Raw genomic sequence first — 25,727 nt, forward strand, 5'->3', positions numbered from 1 at the left:
CATCATTCTGAACATGCTATGACAAGAACTTCACCCTGAGAGGAATGTGCCTGGGACATTTATCAGCAAGTGGGTCTGGGACATTCATAATGTCACTATTAAGTAACAGAAGAGCCATATTTCCTTGAAGTATGTCTGTGTGGTTACCAATAGCATTACAGTCACATGCCTCTAGTCATTAACATAGCTGTTCCTGGCAGTCCAACTTCTCTGCCAGGAGAGCATTCGGACATCACTGATTCACAGAACACTTATGGACATTACTCAATTTAAAATCTTAAACTGGCCAAAGCCAACAAAATAGGACCCTAAAAGCTTATCAGTTCAACGTGCCTTTATCTGCTCAAAGTACTGTTGCTGCAATAGGTTAGCAATTGTCTGACTTGAGGTAACAGTGCCACCTTGTGTTCAGAATCTCCTCTTAAAAAGGAATTTGGTTTAAAGTGTATTTTCCAATTTGCAGTCAAATTTATACAATCTCCTATATGATTTCTATTGTTCCCATTACACGGAATATCTAAAAATACATTAAAGAAAATAGTTCTCACCTTTTTAGTTGTTTCTTTGGAGCACAATTATACACAAGACTCTAGAATAATTTGCAGAACAATAAACTCTAGGCACGCTTGGGGTCAATTTATTTTAAAAGTCCAATGAAGATGAATTAACACGCAATAATAATGCACTTTTTCTAAATACTTTTACAGTTTCTAAATAATAAATGACTGCTATAGCCACTCACAATAACCTATTCTCAGAGTTATCCATGTTGCTATAATCAGAGGCGTCACTAGGAGGGTGTGGGCTCCCACACACCGGGTGACACCAAAATGACTGGCAGTCATTTTGGTGTCACCCCCTCTTAAAAGTTCGGCACTTGGTCATGGACCTAGAGCCCAACAGCTACAAGAGAAAAAGGGGACCCGCCGGCATACCTTATCAAGCCAGATGAAGGTCCTCTCCACTCTTTGCAGGCGTCCATCACCAAGATGGCCACCAGCAGTTAAGGGCATGTGACGTCATGCATGTGCGTAATGATGTGCAATCAGGTGACATCCGGAGGCTGCACCGGGTGAAATCTCTAGCTATAATCCATGTTACTTCATTGTTATGATGTAGAAGAGAAAAACGGTGATGCATATGCCCAACCATTTTTATTAGGGATGCACCGATACCACTTTTTTAAGGCCGAGTACGAGTACCGATACTTTTTTTCAAGTACTCACCAACCGATACTTGTATCGGTGCTTCCCTAATTTTTATATTCCAAATTCTTCTTTCCCCATCCTCTCAGCTATGTCAAAGCCACCTTACTGAATTTTTCTACTTGAGGAGGCAGCCGAAATGCTGCCTACTGTTCTTAACTTAACGATTTTGAGAAAAGAAAAAAAGATTCAGGCAAGAGATTGACATGAGAGTAGCACAGTCTAAATGATATATTAGTGGCCCATGAACATTTTGAGCTAACTTTAGAAAAACTGGATATTTATACTTACTTCCTGGAGTTCATAAGTCACAGCATATACTATCCTGTTATAACATCAGCATTGTTATAGGAATACATATTAGAGTTGTTTTTGATAATGCAACCAAAGTCTGCCCATCACTTTCAACAACTTCCTGGATTCCCAGTGTGCTTTGCATTCTTTTCCCTGCTGATCCCTGCTGGGATGCAATGATAATGTTACATTGATCAGACATTGAGTTGTGGTTCAGAAGGTATGCTCTGTGAGATTAGTGATACAAGGAAGTGCTTATTCACAGGGCTGAGTGAAACTGCGGCAGTGCATTGAAGAAGTACATTCTATGGGTATTTCAAAAAGTACGTTTTCAAACTTCTAGAACTATATGGTTGAGTTGAGTGGGATAGAACTTATGGAAATGCATATTTATTTTTTGTTTTTGATCATAGATACGCTTTAAGGGACACAGGGTCAGCTGTAAATTAGAGACAATTTGGTTACTGTTGCCTTTAGGAGGATTTGGACACTGGCAGATAGGTGGAACAGTACAACACCTGAAATGTGGGAGAAAAAGATCAAGCAGCAACATGGTCAATGGTCAAGAAATGAGACACTTGTTCAATAATGAAACAGTATTTGGACAGCAAAGAACCTTAAGCCCAGCAAGCCTAACCCTTGACCTCAGGTAAAGGAAGAAAGCAGCTGACCTGGAAGCCCTTCATATGGACAGGGTAGGAAAATAAACAACCCCTTTGCAAATAAAGTTAGGCAGGAATAACAGATAGCAAGTTCAAACCAAGATAGTTCCCATGACCCTTGGTGGCAAACTACCTCACCCTTAAAAGGCAAGAAGAGTTTATGTAAGTGTGCATGCATGCGTTAGTGATGCAGCACTTCATTCTGCAGTGTGTTAAGCCTTGCAGGGTAATTGTAGGAGAAATGGTAATAGTGTGCCATGCTCATAAGGAACAAGTCCCATACTTACCATGGTCTTGGGCCTGGACAGCATACAGTGACTAACAAAGTACTGGACAGCGCCCAATGCAGAACCGAGTGAACATGTAACATTTCGGGCATTCTTTCCACTTACCACAGGTATACTCCCAAAAAAGTCTTCAGGGATGCGTACCTAGCCATGCCGTTAAAGTCTGTGACCATGAAGCAGGGATGTAAATTGGTCTTTGGGATAGAAGGGTGAATCAGTCTGGGACAGCCACAGAGTATCTGCCAGAAGTTTGACCTCTGCATCTGGAAACAAACCTATGCAGTTTGTTGTTAAATCTGTAGGCCAGGAGGTCCACCTCTGGCATCCCCCACCCGAAACAGAGGCCCTGAAGCATTGTCTGACTGAATCGTGATCAGAAAAACTGTTCAGAGCTCCAGAATTCTGATCAGGAGACAAAGATTCCTCTGCTGACCAAGCTCCTCACACCAAGAAAGTGCCTATGACCCTCCCAAGCTCTTCAGACTGGCATTCGTTGCTGGGGTCTTTCATGAGGAAGGATTTCCCCTAACTCCAGAGCATGATTCCTGAGCCACCGGGCCATAGACAATCTGGTTCTTGGTGTCAAGACTGAACTAATTTGTCCCACAATGACAGACTGCTGTGTTGTAGGGATCTAGAGTGAAACTGAAGAAATTGAACTGCCTAAAAGGAGGCTACCATGAGGCCCAGAACTCTCATGCAAAATCTCAGAGTTGGATAGCTCCTGGATTGTAGAGTCCGAATCTGGGAGCAGAGAGGAGTTTTTCTTGAGGAAAAACTTTAGCCCACGCTCTACCCAGGACAAGACCCAGATACTCCAGTCAATCGGTCAGCTCAAGTACTGCTTTCTGAAGGTTCAAGGTCCAATTGTACGGTCTGGATTGTCTGAAGCACACTGTCGGTCAAACTCTGTGCTGTTACCTCAAGAGGAGGTTGTCCAGGTATCCCACAATGGGGATGCCCTGGGACTGCTACACGACTACCACAGGGGCTAGAACCTTAGTGAACACTCTGCTGTAGGCGCTCAACACTATCAGGTTGTACCCTACTGTTTGGTCTGCCCTCAGCACCAAAAGTGAAGGAAGCATTGATGTGGTGAAAAATAAGGACATCCACCACATCAACGAGCAATGTTGACTAAGCCATCCACACAGCAGTGTAGGACGGAAGGTATAAACTCCAAGCATTGCAATGCTGAATGATCAGCGAGAATAGCAGCTGCAACCTGGGACATTAGCATAATCCATTCCCCTAAGGTTTGTTATAATGTAATGGATGCATTTGCCAGTAGAATCCTAAACAGTGTGGCATCCTTAACAGTCACATACATTGTTTTGTTGAGGTGCGAACTCGCTGGGTATTGTTCAGAAAAACATTTGGGAAGAGTAAAAATGTTATCAGGATTTTCCCACCATCCATAAAAGAACACCCATGAGTAAGGAAGGTACTGAGAAGGTTTTAACAGTTTTTGAACCAGAGAGATTCCAGACTAGAAACAGCAATTGTAGAATCAACAGCTGTTCCATTTTTATGGAGTCCTGCATTGCACTGATAAGAACCAATGTGGTACCTTTAAGCCTGAGGGTAATGGCAGCTGGCTGATCCCATAAGGATTTGTAAGACTCAGAGGTTGCAAATAATGTTAAAGATTCTGTTGGGAAAGAAGTAGAATTGCACTTACAGCCTCTACTTTCAGAGCCAGCAATTATAGTGACAACCTTGTTATTCAAGTCCAGCATAGTTGCAGAAAACTCCTCCCAGAATAAGGTAGAGGAGGGTGCCATATGGAGCTAAGGTGGAATCTGAGTGTGTTGACTTAAGTAGGAGACAAAAGGTCTAGGCTGTTAGTTTCAGGACCCTAAGGAGGCACACTGAAGGCAGCCCCAGAGCAGTTATTGGATTGTGACCTGGAAAGCCCCGCAGCAGAGGGATTGCTTCTCTTGCACTTGGGATCGGAGATACTACACTGCTAACAATAGTAACTGAATAGAGAACACCAGCATAACAAACCATTGATGCTTAAAAAAAAATACCTGTTATTTAGAGCAGTAAAAGGTTAATGGCCGGAAGTGACCAGGCCACTGTAGGCCCCAAGCAAGGGCTATGTAAGGTGAGGAACTGCAGCAAGCCCTATTTCACACTGAAAGAAAAAGGCAGGCACATAGTGAGTGCACGTGCTAGAGTTAGTGACACAGCAGAAAATGCCAAAGCCTATAAACCCTTTCCACAGCTGACGCAAAGGAGTTTGTTTTAATTATTTATTTATTTTTACATCTGTCGAGATGTAGCCGGCACGGAGGACAGACCTGCAGGCTGCATACAAGTGATCTCCGCGACATCGCAGAGGTCATTTGTACAATACGAGCGGCAGCTTCCCCACTGTACATTTAGCCCTGCTTGCCTGAAGCAGGGCTAAATGTAGAAAACTACCTGCCAGAAACAGCCTGTCTCGGGCGATAAGAATTCCACACCCCTGCCGCCCCTCTACTACCTGCCGCCCCAAAGCCAGGCTTCAGGTGGCCCTGTAGCAAATCCGGCCCAGAGTATCACTGATCTGCACCTGTAATGCGCTCTGCAGCTGTCTAGAAGTACCATACGGAGAGGCAGTAAATGTAAATTACATACTATGATGTTTTTGTCTCTTCTGTAGACCAAGTGAGTCATCAGAGAAAGGGTCACACTAGAGATAATGCTTGGCTCTTAACCTGGAAAGCATTCTGTGACTAACATGGGACACAATGGTGAAAGTGCCACAAGCAGAGCCCAGTGCCCTAAGGTCACTTGTCAGGCAGGACCTGCAACTTTGGTCCAGCAGGGTCCAATCACATCCCTTCAAGGCAAAGCCGAAGATTAGGCAATGGATAGCTGCAAAAGAGCCCCTTCTCAGCAGCAAATATATGAACTTGATTGAAGTAGAAATTATTCTCAGAAAAAATAAAATGGCTAGCCAAAAATGGGTAAAGGCGCCCATCCTCCTAGAACACTAGTAAGAACTGAAGCATCATGGGAGTAGGATGAGCCATACCTGGTTGGGTCAACAGCTTCTTTTTTGTTTTGTTTACCAGTATTAACATCCTCCAGTAGGTAGCAGTGTAACATAATTGTCTCAGAACTACTACTGAGCCTCTGTCCCATAATTAATGAAAGGAAAGGACCAATTCTTGGACATACAACATCTAAATTTGTATAACCATGTTGTTATGCCACAAACTATAAAGCTAGAGCAAGATTTGGTGCTTAGATGCATATGTTCGGGAAAAGAACACTACAGCAGCACTGCAGTGTTCCAGTAGTCATGACTCCAGGGAACTTCCGGGCTTTAGATCCACTCTGCTGGAGAATCATTGTTTAAGCTGTGGCTAAAGAACAATGTTATGTTTGTGACTGAAGAAGTGGTGCTTAATACATATTTATAGCTTGGAAGGAAAAAGTTATTTTTGTTAGTGTTCAACCACCCATAGCCAGAGTACATACCCCAAGATTTAATGCCATCTTTTCCAATGACCAATAAATCTCCCCCTTCACATAACTACCAACATCTTTTTGCCCAACAAAGTATGTTGAGACACTGTACTGCGCTCTTGATAGGCTCCACGCACCTCCATGATGATTGACGTATGCTACCGCAGTGGCATTGCCTGACTGAATTCTGACCAGATGTCCCCATAGTAGAGTCGACAAATGTAAAGGACAGAGTTTGATCCCATGCAACCTCCTGTTCATCACACCAGGGGAACTGAGCAATCAAGCCAAGGAGGCTTTGACTGTCTGGTTCATCTGCATGTTTGTCCAGTGAAGAGGGTGACTTGTCACATTGTTGAAGAATCTCTCACTACAGAATCAGAGTATGGTGTTGCACACATGAAACGGTCTCAAAAGAGGCAACCAATTAGACCCAGAAGTCTCAAACAATTGCGAATCGTCACCCATTTGCAAGAAAGCAATGCCTGAATTTGAAGGCAAAGCCTGTGAATCTTTACCAGAGGAAGAAAAAAACCTTGGCCTGATAGGCGTCCAGGATCAGTCTCAGATACTCCAGGCGAAGGGATGGAATCAAGTACAATTTTCAGGATCCAAACAAACCACTCCAGAGAGTGCATGGTGATTGGAAGATTCCTTTCCAGACCTGACTGAAAATCTGTCTGAAGAAGGAAGTCGTCCAAGTAAGCCACCACTAATATCCCCTGCTGTCTCAACAAAGCAAGGACCAGTGTCAAGTCTTTGGAGAACACAAGTGAGCCTGAGACCAGGCCAAACAGAAGAGCCACAACCTGAAAATGGTTCTCCCCCACCACGAAGTGTAGGAAACACTGATGAGCCTGACAAATCAGAACATGGAAGTACGTTTAGTATCCTTTCATCAGAAAATCCCTCTGATGAAGGAGTAGCGATCACTGAGTGGGGTGGACTCCATTTGAACTTGCAGACCTTGGACAATGAAGTTCAGGGCTTTGAGATCCAAAAATCAGACAAACCCCCCTTTTTTTGGGCAGTGTGAAAATTTTTTCTGATGGTTGGATTGGGACAACGATGCCCATTTGAACGAGATTCCTTACAGCTGACCATAAATAATGTAAGTGAATCTGAGTTAATTGAAGATTTGAAAGAAGCAAGCTAGAGAAGGAGAAAAACTAAATTTTTAATCCCGATAAAGCCAGTTCACAAACCCAGCAGTCTGGAATTTGAGACAACCATTGGTCCACAAACAGAAGTAAGTGTCCCCCCACTGTAGCTGGCCAGATGGGGAAAGCTCTTATGTGGAAGAAGTCTTCTCAGCGGACTTGGAAGTCTTAGGCTGCCAAGACCGTTTCTGATCACTGGAGAAGCTGGACTTAGCAGACTTTTGACTTTCATCTGAGGATCCCTCATGCGATAGTTTTGTTATCATCCAGCATTGCCTCAAACAAATGATCACCCTTATAAGGTATATCTGTAAGGGTTTCCTCAGGAGTCTGGCCAGCTGTCCAGCATTTAAGCCACAATACCTGGCGAAGAAGGACAGCTAAAAAAGAAATTCTGGAAATAAAAGTTCCAGTATCCAGCGAAGCGTTACACACATATGGAAGCCCATGAATTAATTGATTCTCCTGTCTTGTGGAACATGTTCACTCTAAGAGCGTTTGGGATACAAGGACTGTGGCCAAAACAAGACGCAAGTATGATTCAGCGACTGTGTACATAGATTTAGCTAGTGATTCCACTTTCTTGTCGGACCTTTGAAAGAAGGGGATTCCATAACCAGAATCACAGTATTCTTATTCAGCTTAGACACTGGTAAGTCTACAATAGAAGGAAGGAGAATATACATTTTTGTAAAAAAGTTTTTAAAGGATAATGCAAAGCAAAGCGCTTTGAAGTACAAAAATGCCAGAAGGGCAGTCCCATTCTTTGTAAATAAAGTCTTAGTCAAACGTTTAGACTTATTTGTACAAAAAGGAACCGGAGCTTCCCGAAAAAGCATCCACGTAAACTTCAATGTAAACAAGCTCCATGCAGTTAGTGTCTTGGCTTTTTACTCTGCTTTTTAATAAAATCTTGTTGCATGCAAAAAAAAAAAAAAACTTCCAAAACAGATGTGTTTCCATAGAAATAGAACCGAGGGTCCCAGAGCCCCCCAAAACAGAACCTGAGTGTGAAGTAGGGGTCTAAAAGGAAAAAAAGAGGCTGAACCAAGAGAGGGATAAACTCCCCCACATGTTGCAGAGCCCAGCTCAGTAACCACTCCTTAACAGGGTCCACCATACCCAAGCTCAACAAGCCTAAACCCACAAGGGATGAAGGGGGTCCCAGCAGACTTACCATCCCCAGAGAATCAGGTGTTTCAAAGTGCAGCTGCTGCATCCTCTGTGCTGACAGAAAAGCCCAGGAAGCAGTGTTGGTGATGTCACCTGCCACCTCAGATGCAGGGACCCCCACACAACACAGAGTGGCCACAGATGACAGTGGAATCAGTGCCGCTCTGCCATAGAAAAAGTCATGCCTCTTCCATACACAGTGGCTGTTATGAACAGTGCAGTCACTCTGTAAAATGAAAATAAATGACAGCTGCTGCATAAGAAGCAGCATTGCCTCAGAAGGCCGGGTGTGAGGGAGAGGAGGTTGACTAAAACTCTGTCAGAGAGAGAAGGGATGGTGGCAGCTGTTACTTCTCTGCCAGTCATATCCCACATATAAATAAGGGTAGAAAAGTGCTCAAATATTACTCCCCACAGACATCATTAAGTGTAGAAATAAAGGGGAGTATACTTACCTGTCAGGTGAACTAGGCCAGAACACTTACCTGTCAGGTGAAGTACACCAGAGCACCATTTCCAAAGCAAAGTCTCCCACCAAGGTGGGAGATACTTTGACAAACCAGCATCTCCCGTGAGATAACTCACATGCTGGTCAAATTTTTTTAAGAGCTTTCACAGTCGATCTCGCTCTCTCAGGTAGAGAACTGATTGGGCTCGATGGCTAAGCTGGGGAAACTACAAGGATTTATATTATCCAGCCTGTCACCCAGCTCAGCTGTTTTATTGAAGATCAAATGTAAAGTGAAGAAAAAAAATAATACCCTACTAGGGATAAAAAATAGGAACAAAGATCCACAGCATGGAGATAGGCCCTTACTCCTTGATGCTAGGCAAAAAACTGAGCTGCCTTGGATGGGGGTGTGGCCACCAGCAGGAGCCAAACTTTTTTTGTGCCTAGCGTCCTACTCCTGCAAGTGGCGGTATAACCCATCGGTACAGAGATCAAGATCTCTGCGGTGTCCTTCAATGAACGTAAGAGAAATTTAGTTTGTTAAAGAACTGTGTATCAAACAATTGCTACGTTTTCTTTTTCATAAAACACCGCTCACTTGTTTTTATCCCTTTTTTGCACCAGAGTTTTGTCTTGGTGCTAAACCGTTTTACTCGCCTAAACTCTTTTTTTTTTTCCATATCTATATAGGTTGAACTCATAGGACTTGTATCTTTTTTCAACCTATTTAACTATGTAAACTGCCGAGCCAACTCTCTGCTTCTCCTGTCACTGAAGCATGTTTCCTCCTCCACTGCATACATGGAATGTTTCTCAGCGTCCTCACGTCTATACACTCGTATAGAACGCAATGACACAAGGATTCTTACACCACTGAAGAGGAGGGAGAAAGAGGCTCTAGGGACTGGTCGAAGAATAAGCTGGCTCGAATAATCAGGTGAGTGAAAAACTTTTTTTTTTTTTTTTTTTTTTTTTAAGCACCTAGACACAAACGAGCAGTTAACCCTTGCAATCCGTGGGTAGCCTAACTGCAAGGGTTAGTAAAATTTTTCACCGGAGCTCTTCTTTGAAAGACTGAAACAACTTTGAAAATTACATTAGGAGGTTCAAGTTTATGTAAGATTTTAATGATCCATTTTAACAACATGAATGACTCTTAATCCTCAAATACAGCAAGAAACACAGCTTGACATCTGGTGCTCTGATGAACATCAAGGTGTGCAGTAGGGATGCACCAATACGGGTACTGGCCATTTTCATGAGTACTGATGCTCGTTAAAATACCCAAATAAAACGCAGAAACCAGCGCTTTACATTTTTAAACTGAAGTGGCTGTCTGAGGTCCCACGGTAGCAGGGGACCTCGGCAGACTTGTGAACCACCCAGTGCCTGTTTACAGCACTGGCCTGTACATCACCCTCTCCTTCCTGGGGCACCACGCAGCGTTGATTATAGCCCTGTTGCCCAGACCCTGGAAACATCAGGGCACGCACCCCAGATTATTTAGCTTCATATCATTCTGCATAAGGTATTGCTGAGATTTGTAGTCCCTCTACAGCTTGGAGTAAGTGGCACAAATACCTTGGTCGCAGGCTCTGGCATTCCACCACTGTCTTAAATTCATTAGTCTGTATTGTTTTAGAAAAACTGTCACGATAAAAAATTTTTAAAAAGGGTATATGTAATTGGCATCAGCGAGTACTTAAGGAAAAGTATCGGTACTCGTACTCTCTTGAAAGAATGGTATTGGTGCATCCTTAGTGTGCAGGAAGCCCTATTCACTTGTATGATAAGCGAAGACTTGTAGCTCAGAGCTGAAATACACTACAGTAAACAAACATCCTTCTCTGGGCTAAAGCTTATTGCACAACTGGCCAGCACTGTACATACATGACCGCCTCTGTTCATAATACAGGTGAATGAGGACTGAAACACACCAACGCTTTTCAGATCACAGTTTCCATTGAAGAGGACTTATTTTTAAATTAGGACATAATTTATTAAACACACATGCAATACTACTTTTACAGCACTTGATTTATTTAATATCACTGTTATATGGGTTGGTATAGACAAAAAAATAAAATAAAATAGATGACATTATTGAATATTTCGTAATCAACACCAATCCCTGTCAAAGCCCATCATTTTTACAATTACTGGTTTTGAAATACTTTCTGTGGGCAGTGGCAGATGAGCGCAAACTGATATGTAAAAAGGACTAGTTTAGATTGAAGATCACTCCAAGTGCTTTTTCATCAAGACCACAGCTAAAAGGGCAACTCTGCCCAAACATGATTTTTTAGTTTTGGGTAGGTACCAGAAGGCTGAATCATTCGCTGGCTCCACGTATGCCTTAAAGACACCAATGGAGAGATGTATCTGTAGTAGATTCTGTCTAGCTTGGTAATTATGTAGGTGTCGTTTTATTTTACCATATAGGGATTCTGTTGAGGGGAGAGTGACATTGTTATTTGTCATTATAATGGCTGATGTGTGTGGGTAGATGTGAGACTTCTGTGAAGAATCTTAACACTAGATTTCACCAGAGATCTAAAAAGCCAGTGATTCAACTTGTCAGCAACCATGCAAAACCGAGTTTCAGCTTTTCACCTTCCATTTATCAGTGGCAAATTTGTAAATGGTTATCCACTGTATATGTTATTAACATAAAACTATCAACGCTTTTCACCATAATTAATGTTAAATAAAAATGACTTTAAAACGCGCAGCTTTAAAATGCATTTCGATGGTGCCATTTTTACGGAATGGATGTTCAACGTGTTCTCCCTTGCTTTGTAAACAGATTGCACTAACTGTTTACATTACATATCAACTTAATTTTCCACTTTTCTTTAAATAAGCATGGCAATTCTCCCAGCACCATGATTAACTGTTCATATAAGAGATAGGGAAATTCCTACCATTATTATTTAATGAATGTAATCAAACATTTCATTAGTAACGGTGTACACAAATGTCCATTAGCGTCATCAACCTTGACCGTAAAGTTCTGGCTTGGATGCTTAATAAAGGGGTGCACAGTTAAGTGTGTGAAGGCTCCTTTTACTTTTCTGATATTTGGTACTGTTGGGCTGCAGGGTGAAAGTTAATTAAGGAGTCCACAGCACAAACAGAGATAATGGCACTGGTAGAAGCTGCTGCCTACTGTCAGTCAGGCATCCTTTTAAGAACAGCAGCACGAAAAAAAGCCCCATAAAAAAAGTCGTCAAGCAGCAAATGCATAAAGGGGAGCTGTGAACGGGTGTCAGGGGGAGGACGGTCTGCGCGTGTACTGCACTCGGTATCTTGTAACTGTCATGCCGTGGATCTCGGAGATCTCACATACTGTCTTGCAGGGAACCATTTCTTCATCTTCTTCACCAGTCAACCAGTCTTGCACCAGGTCAGCTGCCCTGGAACTGACATTTTCCTGCAGCCAGCTGTTGTGCCAGGCAGCAAACCTCTCATGGTGCTTCTGGAAGACCATAGGCTGGAACTGAAACGAAAGAAGTGGTTTGTATGAAAACATTCGACAAGAATCAAATACAGGCCTTTAGTAACGCAGTACCAATATAAAAAAAACTTTATGATAAAAGGCATAAAAAGAAAACCTTCAGCTTTGAGTGAAGGACTGCTTTAGGATCATGTCAATCTGGCATTTCTCCTATTAGCATGGCTTTTTATTTGCTTTATTGCCAAGTCAGGAAATCATTCCCCTGCATTGAAAATCAAGTGGCAGCCAACACAATGGACATGTACAACATCATTTGGGTTTATGGTCTTTAATTATATCCTTACCTCTTTGGCTCTTGTCAGTGTCCCCCAGCGGTACATGTAATCTTCAGAGTTGATTATGAACATCATCTTGTGGCTGTTGAGCCTGAAGCGGCAATCCATATTGCTAGCACTTTCCACTCCCATTAATCTTTTCCATGAGCTCTTAACTTCATCCTTCATCATCCGCATTGTCCTGCACTGCCATCTGTGAAAATTTCTGATATTTCTGTGGACAGGGAAAGGTCAGGTCAGTCATACAAATATCTGATCGCATGTCCTGTAAACAAGACATTCCTCAAAAAGTAAATCTATAAAAAAGCTTGCCCAGTAACCTTGAAGCAAACCTGTGCTTTGCCCATTCAGAGCAGAACATGCTTTTCTTTCAACCCCTACACCTCCCCAACAGCATATACTGTTTCCTTTACTACCCCACCTCTGAAGGAAATACTGTACCTGATGATTCCAGATATGGGGGAGTACGTTAGTCTCCCATGTGACAATGCTGGTCTAACCATTGTGGTCATACAAAGTCTCCATAGCCTTACATAAGCTATGACACTGGTGACTTGTATTTTACACATTACACTTTCTTCTGCTACTTGCTAAAGGTTGGGCAGCAAAATGAAGATTGGTATAGGTTGCTGGGGAGGGCTAAAGTAAAGTGAAAATGTTACTTTGTCCGGCATGGGCAAAGAACAAGTCCAATTTAAGATCAACCTGATATCTATACCAGTAAGCTGTCAAACTTCTACAGGTTTTATTGGGGTTATTCCATCCCTAACTGAACAATTAACACCAGCCATCCCTAAACTATGGGCCACAGGTTATATCCAAAAAAAGCAAAAGACTCACCGCTCCAATTTCATCTCAAGACCTCTATGATTAAGCCCAGGTGGTGAAATGCGTGAGTGGCATTGGAGTGGGAGAGATACTATGGTGGTGTATACCTTGCATTTTGAACTTTGCAAGGAATTTATAACAATAAAGTTGGATTTTTATGGACCTTGGTTTTGTGCGTCTGATTGGAGAGATATTGTATGGGCCACAGGTTTCTATAAACCAAGCCCCTGCAATGAGAAGGCCCTTCATGCAGGGATTTCCTATTGTAAGCCAGGGAAGCCACTGTGCAGAACAGCAGGCAGAATGTTCCAGCTCCCGGCAATTTCTCACAAGCACTATTAGGTGAACTGATCTCCTGCCCTATGGTGCCTGCATAGTCCCAACTGTGAGGTCACAATGAGGAGCGGAATGGGACATGGAACCTGCCCACAAGTAACTGAAAGCATTTCTACACTCAAACAAAAATGTAATATATTGCAGTTTACAAGTGGTGATAGTGGTGGAATAAACTTTCTTTTGAAGTATTTCTTTCCTTTATTTTCACCTGGTAATGGTGCAAATTACACACTTACTGTCCTAGGGTGATAGCACCCGCTTCTCTATGGTATACGGAGATCTACGGTTGCCACACAAGTTGGACATTAAACATGTATGCTTTTGCTTATCTCAATTACATGGTGTTTTGATGGAACTAGCAGTTTATAAAAGAGACATCATTGGTTATGCCCACATTAAGTGACAAGGACACTGGAATACTGGCAAGATCTACAGATGTTTTCTGCACTTGCAAAAACGTTCTTTGCCTGAAGAAAGGAAACCAATGCAACCACCACATCTAAGGACCTGTAAGCTGCAACATATCACTTTTCTGTTTTTGGGTTTAGATACACTTTAACCCGTTCACTGCCGCCAACTCAAGGATTACTCAAAGAACTGCTTGCAGCTAGCTAGCTTAGTAACCCTTAAACAGCTACATTCCCTTTGGCTATAAGCTCATAGTCACCTCAGCAACAATTAACTTATAATCAGAAGGGTCCACTTGAACTGCTGATCTACCGGTGTGGATATAAATGCTGGGGTATCTTCCTGACACTCATTAGAACTGAAGAAGTGGCTTGGATAAGCTCCGAAACAACTTTAACATTACAGGACAAGTTCAGTTGAATGTGACTACTACTACGGTAGGTAACTAAAACTAAGATAACTGGTCGATAATAGGATTCATATAGTAACTAAAATGTAAACGCTTGCTGACATCACTGCTAGAATCCCATAACTGTTTCAATATTTTCCTAAAAGGTTAGTATTTGCATAGCCTTAAGTATGCTCGGTGTGTGACTGATGATAGTTCACTCAGGCACGATGTGCGGCAGTAAGAGATGGGGAAGGGGGGGGGGTCTACTTTACTCATACTCCAGTTGGCTGAAGCATGTCAGGGGTTTCTGAGATTAATGTCAGCAGATTATAACAAATAAGGTATAATATGACATCTTACATTGCTTACTACCTGGTATTTTGCTAAAAACAAAATTCCTGCTAGATTTTAACTTTGGTTACAAACAATAACATCAGATACCTCTGTAAAAATACTGGTTTTAATAAAAATCCTTCATTCTGGCCATTCTGTTCCCCTTGTACATTAATATACTGCTCCACATAATTGGATAGGTGCTAGACAGGGAGAAACAGGGAGGGAAAAATGACAAATTAGGTCGGCTTTAAAAAGAACTAAAAAAGCAGCTACTAAAGTGCACACTTAATACAGCTTTATTGTAACATTGAGCCTGCATGGCGCCATTAAAGATCCCAAAATGTATCCTTTTCATGCAGAGTATTTTCAGACCCCATTTATGCCCAGTCACATGGCCAATGCCAAGGCACTGCTCATGAGGGCACAGACGATGTAGAAGATAGTCAATAACGACCCTGGGTGTTGCTCCTTTCAGTTCATTCAACATCTTTTAGAGTACCTGCTTCTTGATTGGTTTCTGGGCTCTTGGGTCAGTGCAAGATAGGTTGTTTGGGCACATGATAATTTATACGGAGAGGTGGAGTGATATTTTGACTTATCTCACTCAATTTTGTTCTTTTTTTAGGATGTTAACATGCATGTAGTATGTGTATATGGGGACAAAGAAAGACCTTTATTAATGTGAAAAAACGTTTTAGTTAAATGGGAAAAAAAAAAAAAAAGGGAGTATCTGATTGACGATAACAAAAATTGAAATCTGACTTCCTGGCTCTGTTTTAACGCCCTTCCACCATGATTTGGGGCTTTTTTAATCGTTTCCATGGTATGTAGGCTGAATGATATAATCCGTGTGTAATATGTTTACAGATCTGTTTAAACTAAGCCCCAAAGTCTTGCTCATACCTGCACCTCAGTGGGGTCTTCATTCTGAACATCTTCTGTGTCGAGCAACTCGATCGTCATTACTATCTGGCCCTGCCTTTGCAGGAACATTATCTAAAAAATAAATAAATATATATATAAAAAAAGATTACAAATATTTTGCAACATTTTCTTTTTTCTCTTAGCATACTGCACATATTTCTGTTGGCTCAAATAATTCCTTGAAAGATGTTCCATGTTCTTTGACAATCTGGCAAACTCAACATATAGAAAAGAGTAGTTATCTCAAATCATTCACTTGTCACACTGGCTCACAGCGACCCTCAATTAAAGCCCAATTAGGCCCTTTCTTACTTGCAAATGGGGCCAATCGCACGAGTCTCACAAATCTATGAGACTCATGTGATCTCCTGCAGAGTCCAGGTGTGGCCATCTCCAGGTAATCACAGGCTGTATGATTACTTGTGAACTAGTGATGCACCAATGCCGGTTTTTCGGTATAGAGTACGAGCACCAATATTTCTCTTTCAGTACTCGCCGATAGCGAGTACCGATACTGCCGCTAGCTTGGAGCCGGCTTCCCGGGCAATCAGGAAGCCGAGCAGCGTGTCATTACCAGTCACCCGGCTTCTTCATTGCTCGGGAAGCTAACTCCATGCTGTTTGGCCGTGAAGCTGGCTCCATGTTCCCTCGTAGCACTGCCAGTCAGAGGAAATCTCCCTCTGACCTGAAGTTCAGGTATCAGGGGTAAGTATCGGAGCATTTGGGGCGAGTACGAGTACTCACCCCAATACTCGGTATCGGCACCAATACTAGCATCGGTGCATCCCTATTGTGAACAGCTGAGGGCAGTGGCAGCTGTCATTGGTTTATACAGTGCCTACTACCCGCAGGAAATCGCATGAGTCTCATGGAGGAATTTGTGAGACTCATGCAATCAGTCCCATTTGCAGGTCTGAAGGGGGCCTTGAAATCTATCGTCTCATTGTAAAACAAGTACATTTTGCCCTCCCACTACAGTGCTTTTTGTTAGCATAGCTGAGAAACAGCCACACTCTTCAGCATGTCCTTACACAGAGTAGGGGAGTAGGCATGTCAGACCAGCACTTTTACTGAGTACAAATTACTAACAGTAGGTCAAACTCTGCTACCTATTGGACAGCAGAATTATATTTAAAAGCCCTTCATAACTGCCTTAACAGAAAAATAGAAGAGACAACATGAAAACAGAGGTTGTTAGTACAACATCTACCTACATATTTATTTCTAAAGGTTCAAATATGCTTTTATACATTGATCTGCCTGTAGAGTTCACGCTAAACAAACAGTCACTTTAATTGTCCAACTACCAAAATCCCTTCGTCGTCTGACATGTATTGTCAGCGGTCAGTGCTTGCTGGGCTTATTATTGCATTTACAGCAGTACAGAGCATTGGCAGCTCAACTGTTATACCCACATGCTCCCCAATAACTAGAAACACTGGGTAGGATTGCTGGCTGTTCTGGAAGAAGGAACAGTGGGGGAGTGCAGTGAAGGTGGGTATTAATAGTATGGGGATGAGATCCTTTGCAGAGATGCTGCAACTTCGCTCTGCATGGGCAGGGTGACAGTGTATCTTTAAGGGCTTCATTTAAATGACAAATCTACCATTTTCTTTCTGCTGATCTCAGCTAGTACTTATGAATACAGACCATTTACCTTATATTTGAGGATCCTAAGTTTTGAGTTCCTGAGCAGAGTATATTACAAAATAATAATTAAAGAAAGAACCACAAGCTTCTGATTACCTTAAAACAATTCTCATCCGTCATGCAATGCTCTGCTTTCCACTGATAACTGGTTTCTTTTGCTGTACGGACACACTGGGTGATTAGACTGCCCCCCGCTGCTCCTTTCTTTTTCTCAATCAGGTACAGTTCCACCACCTTCAAGCAGATCTCGTCACTTACCAGATGATGGAGCTGAAAAATTGGAGGTGAAAAAGAGAGCTCAACTACATAGGAAAATAAAGTTCAACTGTTAAGCATGCAAAATAACACAAAATAGGAATATTAATCAACATCAAAAAATATAAATTCAAGTTAACCTCTTGCCGGACGGACGACAGACTCACATGAGCGGGTTGCAGTAATTAGACGCCTTTTTTTTTCCTGCTCGTGCGCACGGGCAGAGAAAACCCGTCCGTTCTTTACAACCGTTACCGGCTGTTTCACATACAAACGATCGGCTGCCCTATAGCCGCCGATCGCTTGTATGTTGTGTTTTGCTCGCTTGTATGTTGTGTCGCATATAAAAAAAAGTTTTCAAAAAGTCCCCAGCTCCACGTTTACGCACATATAAACGTAAATACGCGTTCGATGCACCAGCACGTGAAAACGACAATTGCCCTACACGTTACATATTGCTGCGAACAACGGAGTGAGAGCAATCATTTCAGGTCCATCAATCACTGATAACACTAAACTGATGAGCGGTAAAAGCTTTTAAAGTGTCGCCTTTGGCCAATTTTCGGTATTGTACTTTGAGGTTTCGCGCAATTTTAAGACTTGACATGTTTGGTGTCTTCTTACCTGACGTGAGCCCACCTTTTATATTTTACAAAAAAAATGGGTAAATATAAATGTTTTATAATTTAATATAGGGAAACAGTTTTTTTTTGTAAAATGTTCGGTAATTTTTACTTACTATAGTAAAAAATGAAAACTGCAGTGGTGATTAAATACCCCCAAAAGAAAGCTTGATCTGTCCCCCAAAAAATGGTATAAAATTCATTTCAGTACAGCGTTGCATGACGGAATAAATGTCAGTAAAAGTACCGCAGCACTGAACACTGAAAAATGGCCTGGGCAGGAAGGGGGTTTAATACCACGGACTTCAAGTGGTTAATATAGTATGACATTTTCTATGTAGCCCTAATATCTAGCAACTATAAATAGTACCTCGAAACAAAGAGTGGAACATTTTACAGCAACTATTAATAAACAATAAATGTATGAGTAATACTATAAGCTCATTCTCTATTTAGATTGTTAAAGTGAACCTCTTCAATTCCCGTGTGATACCCACACAGTCTGTACCATCGGCTGTTTCAAACACACTTCTTTTCCCACCACAGTACAACCACTAACAAGCTATTTCCATAGGGGAGCATCATCCAAAACAGCCTCATAGGGAAAACATATCAACCCAATGCTGGAAAGGGGTTAGGAGAGTGCTGGGTAGAAAAGATGGGCCAAGACATTTCCTGCAAGACATGGAACAGCCACATGAGAACCAGATCTCTGCAAGGAAATCTCACAGTAGCAAACGCACAAGTAGAAGGAAGGGGTACAGAAATATATTTGTTTTTAAATCAAAGTAAAAGTACACAGCATATAAAATCTGAGGAAAAAAATAGGATTTTGGTACCGTAAAATCCCTATCTCTCCGTTCATTGAAGGACACAGGGAACAGATCGGAGATCATGTACTGTAGGGTAATATCGCCACCTGCAGGAGAAGGACGCTAGGCACAAAAACTAAAGACCAATTAAAGCCTGGGGCGGCCCCTGCCGGTGGCCAGACCCCCCACCTGCTGACAAGTCTCCAGTTAGCAACAAGCAGTAAAGGAGTACACACCCACACAGAGGGACGGGCCCCTGTGTCCTTCAATAAAACGGAGAGAAAAGGATTTTACGGTGAGTACCAAAATCCTATTTTCTCTCCCGTTCATTGAAGGACACAGGGAACAGATCGGAGATCATATACTGTAGGGACGTCACAGAGCAGTACCAAAAAAGAGGGGTGGGCCAACAGAAACAACAAACCCAACTGAACAAAAAATTCCCCTCAAACAGCCGCCTGCAACACTTTGCGCCCCAAACCAGCATCCGCAGATGCCAAAACATCCACCTTATAGAACTTGGCAACGGTGTGAACAGAAGACCAAGTCGCGGCCTTACAGACCTGAGAAACGGAGGCACCATGACGAAAAGCCCAAGATGCCCCAACAGCCCTTGTAGAATGGGCCGTAACAGAAAAAGGAGGCTCATGCCCCTTAATAGCATACGCTTGAGAGATCGTGTTGTGAATCCATCGAGAGATGGTGGCCGACGAGGCAGCCCGGCCCTTCTGAGGACCATCCGCAACGACAAACAGGGAATCCGATTCCCGAAACGCAGCCGTAGCACTCAGGTAAACCCGGATGGCGCGGACCACATCCAGACAGTGCAGCGCCTTCTCCTTCCTGTGGACAGGCTGCGGACACAAGGAAGGCAGGACAATGTCCTCATTGAGATGGAAAGCCGAAAGCACCTTCGGCAAAAAAGACGGCCGAGGCTGCAGAACCACCTTGTCCCGATGCAGGACCAGCAACGGGGATGAGCAAGAGAGGGCCGCCATTTCCGAAACCCTGTGGACCGAGGTGACCGCCACCAAAAAGGCCACCTTTTGAGACAGAGTCAGAATTGGAATTTCACGCAGGGGCTCAAAGGGAGACTCCTGCAACACTGAGAGCACCAAATTCAAATCCCATGGCGGCAACGGGGAGCGAACAGGAGGAACGATAAGTGTAACCCCCTGCACAAAAGTGCGAACGAAGGCGTTGGAGGCTATTGGCCGCTGAAAAAAGACAGTCAAAGCCGAAACCTGGCCCTTAATCGTACTCAGCCCCCCGCGGCCTTCATGCCGCGGGGTGCTTACCCTGGGGCTTGGCTTTCTGGGCTGCCAGGGCCGCTTGGCGGCGGCTTGCTGAACTTCCCGCCCTTCTCAGAGGGCGGAGGAAGCGAACAGGAGGAACGATACGTGTAACCCCCTGCACAAAAGTGCGAACAAAAGCGTTGGAGGCTATCGGCCCGCTGAAAAAGGACAGTCAAAGCCGAAACCTAGCCCTTGATCGTACTCAAGGCCAAACCTTGATCCACACCACGCTGCAAAAAGGCGAGGATCCTGGAAATGGAAAACAAACAATGCGGAAATCCAACCGACTCACACCAGGCAAAATAAGCCTTCCATGTTCGATGGTAAATCCTCCGGGACACGGGCTTGTGAGCCCGCATCATCGTAGAAATAACCCTATCCGAGACACCACGATCCCTCAACACCTGGCTCTCAACAGCCACGCTGTCAAAGCCAGCGACGGTAAAGACGGATGGAACACCGGACCCTGAGAAGATCCGGATGAAGCGGCAGGCGCCAGGGGACGTCCGCCACCAACCGAACCACATCTGCGTACCACGCCCTCCTCGGCCAATGCGGAGCCACGAGGATGACCGGGACGCCTTCCACCGCGATCCTGCGAAGAAGACGCGGCAACAGATACAGTGGAGGGAAAGCGTAAATCAGACCGTAGCAATCCCACGGTGGATCCTGGGTCCTGGCCATGAACCGATCGACCCGCCGATTGAGGCGAGACGCCAGGAGATCCACGTCCGGCAAACCCCCAGCGAAGGCAAAGTTGGTGAAACACCTCCGGATGTAGCATCCACTCCCCCGGATCCACCGACTGGCGACTGAGATAGTCGGCCTGCCAATTTTCCACGCCCGGAATGTACACGGCGGAGAGAGCCGGAACATGCTCCTCCGCCCAAGATAGAATCCTTTCCACCTCCCGAGCCGCGGCCACACTTCTTGTGCCGCCCTGATGGTTGACGTAAGCCACGGCCGTGGGGTTGTCCGACTGAACCCGGACCGGCTGCCCCGGAAGACGGCCCGTCCAATGAAGAAGGGAGAGGCGGATCGCCCGAAGTTCCAGCACGACCAACGGCCCTGAGTCGTCCAAACGTCCAGGACGCCCCCCCAGCCCAACAGGCTTGCATCCGTGGTGATCACCGTCCACTGAATGGGAAGAAAGGACTTGCCCAACACCAGAGACGGGGACTGAAGCCACCAGACCAGGGAGGCCCTTGCCTCCCGAGACACCCGAACCGCTTAGTCCAGCGACGAGGGGGACTTGTCCCACAGCGATAAGATGGTCCTCTGCAGAACCCGCGTTTGATGCTAATTGTAAGGCACTGCTTCGAAGCAAGCCACCATGAGGCCCAGGACCTGCATGCAAAAGCTGATCATTGACCACCGACGCGCACGCAACAGCGCCACATGCGAGCGAAGCTTCTCGGAGGGCAGGAAAACCCGCGCCGAGGCGGAGTCCAGAATCAACCCCAGATACTCCAATCGAGTGGTCGGCACCGGGCAAGACTTCTGGAAGTTCAGGAGCCAGCCGAACTCCTCCAATTACCGAACGGTGATCGCCAGATCCGCCACCAGAGAGGAATGCGACTCCTCCTTCAGCAGGAGGTCGTCCAGGTACCCCACCACCGAGATCCCCCGACAACGCAACAGGGCCAGAATTGGTGAATACCCGAGGTGCCAACGCCAGACCGAAGGGCAGAGCGACAAACTGGTAATGGTCGTCCCCCACCGCAAAGCGAAGGTAGCGTTGGTGGGAGGCACAGACCGGAATGTGAAGGTAGGCATCCTTGATGTCGAGGGAGGCCATGAAGTCCCCCTGATGAAGACACGCCACCACAGAGCGGATCGATTCCATCCGGAACCTGCGAACGCGCACAAAGACGTTCAACCACTTGAGGTCCAGGATGGGACGAACCCCATCCTTCTTTGGTACCGTAAACAGGTTGGAATAAAACCTTCTGAACCTCTCCGAGGAGGGTACCGGAACCACCACCCCTTGGGACAAAAGATCCACCACCGCACAATGAAGGTCTGCCAGGCGCTGTGGGAGGGAGACGGATGTTGGAAGGGAAGAACCTGTCCCAGAAACTCGATTTTGTAGCCCGAAGACACCAATTCCCGCACCCAGGTGTCGGAGACGCGGGACAGCCAGCGGCCCGCAAAGAGCCGAAGACGTCCCCCCACCCTGGAATCCGGGATGGGGGCAGGCCTTCATGCCGCGGGGGGCTTACCCTGGGGCTTGGCGTTCCTGGGCTGCCAAGGCCGCTTGGCGGCCTGGGAAGGCGGCGGCTTGCTGAACTTCCCGCCCTTCTCAGAGGGTGGAGGTGGACGAAAAAGCCGCTTGTGAGCGGAAAAGGAAGGACCAGGCCTCCGCCGCTGGTCCCTAGGCTTTTTCGACTGAGGCAGGAAGGTACTCTTACCGCCCGTCAGATCCTTAATGATCTCATCCAAGGTAGTACCGAACAGACGATCCCCCGTAAAGGGGAGCTCCATCAGGGCCTTCTTGGAAGCCTGGTCGGCCGACCAGCATTTAAGCCAGAGAAGTCATCGAAGAGTAACCGCCGACACAGACAGTTTGGAAACCAAAGGTGCCGCATCCAAGGCCGAATTACACAGGTATTACAGACCCTGCACCAACTGCTCCGTCAGGTCGACATAAGCAGGAGACACGTTTCTTCCGCAAGACCCTGACTCGATCAAAGTCTGGGAGACCAGGGCTGAAGCCCCGGAAACCGAGTACATCGTATGCGCCACAGCCTCCGCCTTCCTATCCGTGGGATCCCGAAAAGGAAGGCGAATCCTCCACCGGGATGACTGTAGCCTTGTTCAGGCGTTAAACCGGCGGATCCACCGCAGGAGGGGTGGACCAACTAGACAGGAAGGACTCTTCAAAAGGATAACGAACCGAGAAACGCTTGGGAACGGAAAACAACTTGCTTGGGCGCTTCCACTCCTTGTAGACAAAGTCATTAAAAAAAAGGAACATAAGGAAAAACCTTAGTGGAACGCCTACTACTGTGTATCCAAAACAGAACCGGCGGGAGCGCCGAAGAGCTCGGAGTCTCCTCAATCTTAAGCGTTTCCCGCACAGCGCGAACCATGGCCGCAACCAATTCGCGCTCCTGGACCATAAGGGAGGCCCCCGACTCGTCGTCACTACCAGATTCCGCCAGGGAGGAATCCCCCTGGTCGGGATGCGCGGCCGCCGCAGAAATTTCCCCCTCTTCCTCCGAATCCCCAGAAAGGACTGGGGAGGGAGCCGACAAGGCAAGGCACACTTTAGTGGAGGGCGCTGCGTCAGCGTGCGCTCAATACGGGACACAAAACTGTCCATAGTGGAGGAAAAAACTTCCAATGACAATACTGCGCCAGCGGACCCCCCACCCAAAGACCCCGCAGGCATCAAGGGAGACTGGGAAAGGGGCGCAGAAGCACAGGCTGCGCAAAGAGGCGACGTGGGAGAAGTCCCTGAAGTAAGGCCGCAGCCCTCACAGGGCACTGCGGCCAGTCCGTCCCCACTGTCCATGCCCCTAATACAAAGCCACAAGCAATTACGGAGTCCCCAGCAGGCACCACCCTCACCGCGGTTGTCCCCAGCAACTGTCCTCCCGCAGGCAGACGACCCCGCTACAGCACCTGACTCCCAGTGCATCCTCACCCGACCGCATCCCGGCAAGAAAGACCGATCCGGCCGGGTGACACGCTATTACAGGGACTGGAAAGCGGCACACCAGAAGTGACGTCAGGGAGAGGGCGCACGCGCCCACACCAAACATGGCGGCTGCGGCCTCCGGAGAAGGCCGAAGGAAGCATTCCCCCTGGGAATAAAACTGCATGCACATTTTTTTGAAATCGCACTGCACTGGAACGCACAGCATTGCAGTACAGTACGTTCCAGTGTGGGCGATTACACTGTGGGTGGAAGGCACGTTTGGGACGCCATTAAAATGTCAGCATTTGTCAGGCCAAAATGGAAAATAACTTTTTTCCCACCTTTTATAATTCTTTTAAAATAATTGTATTGGTCCTGAGGACATATCCTACAGCAAGCAAGCACATGAGGGCCACCACAGCAGGGTCTGGGGAGAGGACCAATGAATGAGAAGAGAGCAGGTGTGCTTGCAGGCAGAGAGACAGGCATAGAAGAACAAGCAACTGGAAGCTCCTCAAGGTAGTAGATATCTGTATGGGGTACTCCTCTGGTCAGAACTCTAAGTCTAGTAAAAGTGTTCCGGTGAAACTTGACAGAAAATCTAAAACTACTTAGGATAAAGAAATATAAGAGCAGATGAGAAAAAACAAAAGCCAAGCATTGAACTTAAAAGGTTCCTGGTGCTTTCCTTCAAATAAGCAAAGACCAAAGAGCCAGTGCCGAGTGCAAAGTTATAGGGAGGAAAGAAGCTAGTTTCCTTTGTGTCCAACCTCATATAGTAAATAGCCCAGAAGTTATGTACTGCACTCTAGTCAGTTAACAGGGACAGTAACAAAAACAAATTACTGGAGGTTCAAAAGTTAAGTTGAGGTTAAACGTGTTTTGAGGATAGACGAGTTTTCTTTGTTTCCATTATAACTGTGGTGTTGAGAGTTTAGAACCAGGCTCACCTGCGGGTATATAACCGCAAAAGGTGTCAGAAGCCAGACTAAAACATCCTGCAAAACTTGCAATGGTATCTTTGGATGGAATTACCCTTTATGCTTGATGTACCACCAGTGTTTCAAAAAAAAAAAAAAAAAAAAAAAAAAATGGGCTATGATGCAAGTTTAGATTATGCTGCCACATAAAAAATTGCAGATACCTGTCGCGTGATATTCTGAACCAGCTTGTCCATGGTAAAGCCAATATAAGCATGTATAGTGAACATCTCCCGTAGTGTGTCCTCATAATGTGTAGGGTCCAGATTTCCAACAAGAAGGTTTCTCACCATGTCTAGGAATGCAGGGTAGTATTCTTCTAATTCCACCTCGCCTGAAAAATAAGCAAAACATGTAAACCTGGATTACTAAAACATTCCATGAGGACAGTATTATTCTAGAAGGCTCCCTTCTTCTGCAGGTCAGAACCCAGAGGGTCAGCACCATAACCAGAAAATGTGTATTTTCACAGGGTGCTCAGCATTGGCAGACCCCAGGTTTGTCTTAGGAAAGGTTTCCTAAAGGCCCCATTCACACGGTGTGGTTTCATTCCTTGTCAATGGCACAGAGATATACGATGAATGCACCACAACATACCATGCAATGTGGTGTGCATGGTGGGGGAAAAAAAAAAAGGGTCACGTGTGTGAGCAGCTTATCAATAGGTTGCCTTCTAGTGTATTTCCACTTTTACGGCTAAATGGGGATAACACCTACTTTATATTTCCCATTCACATAGCATTACAATAAAAACCATACT

At 45.1% G+C, this 25,727-nt stretch overlaps 1 protein-coding gene across 2 annotated transcripts in view; it reads right to left on the reverse strand.

The window, feature by feature from the left end:
• Positions 1-11,489: 11,489 nt before the first annotated feature.
• SIN3B (SIN3 transcription regulator family member B) overlaps positions 11,490-25,727 on the reverse strand; it is a 50,978-nt gene continuing 36,740 nt past the window's right edge. For both annotated transcript variants that reach the window (XM_018568212.1, XM_018568213.1), the window contains exons 15-20: positions 25,132-25,301; positions 17,456-17,629; positions 15,689-15,781; positions 14,891-14,985; positions 12,496-12,700; positions 11,490-12,193 (exon numbers count right to left, since the gene is read on the reverse strand). In XM_018568212.1, the coding sequence (XP_018423714.1) occupies positions 11,963-12,193; positions 12,496-12,700; positions 14,891-14,985; positions 15,689-15,781; positions 17,456-17,629; positions 25,132-25,301 (968 nt within the window). In that variant the 3' untranslated portion in view covers positions 11,490-11,962. The remainder of the gene's footprint in view (positions 12,194-12,495; positions 12,701-14,890; positions 14,986-15,688; positions 15,782-17,455; positions 17,630-25,131; positions 25,302-25,727) is intronic.

The sequence above is a fragment of the Nanorana parkeri genome, unplaced genomic scaffold (genome assembly GCF_000935625.1).
Source record: "Nanorana parkeri isolate BGI_ZX_2015 unplaced genomic scaffold, ASM93562v1 scaffold1154, whole genome shotgun sequence".
In the NCBI taxonomy this organism is placed as follows: Eukaryota; Metazoa; Chordata; class Amphibia; order Anura; family Dicroglossidae; genus Nanorana; species Nanorana parkeri.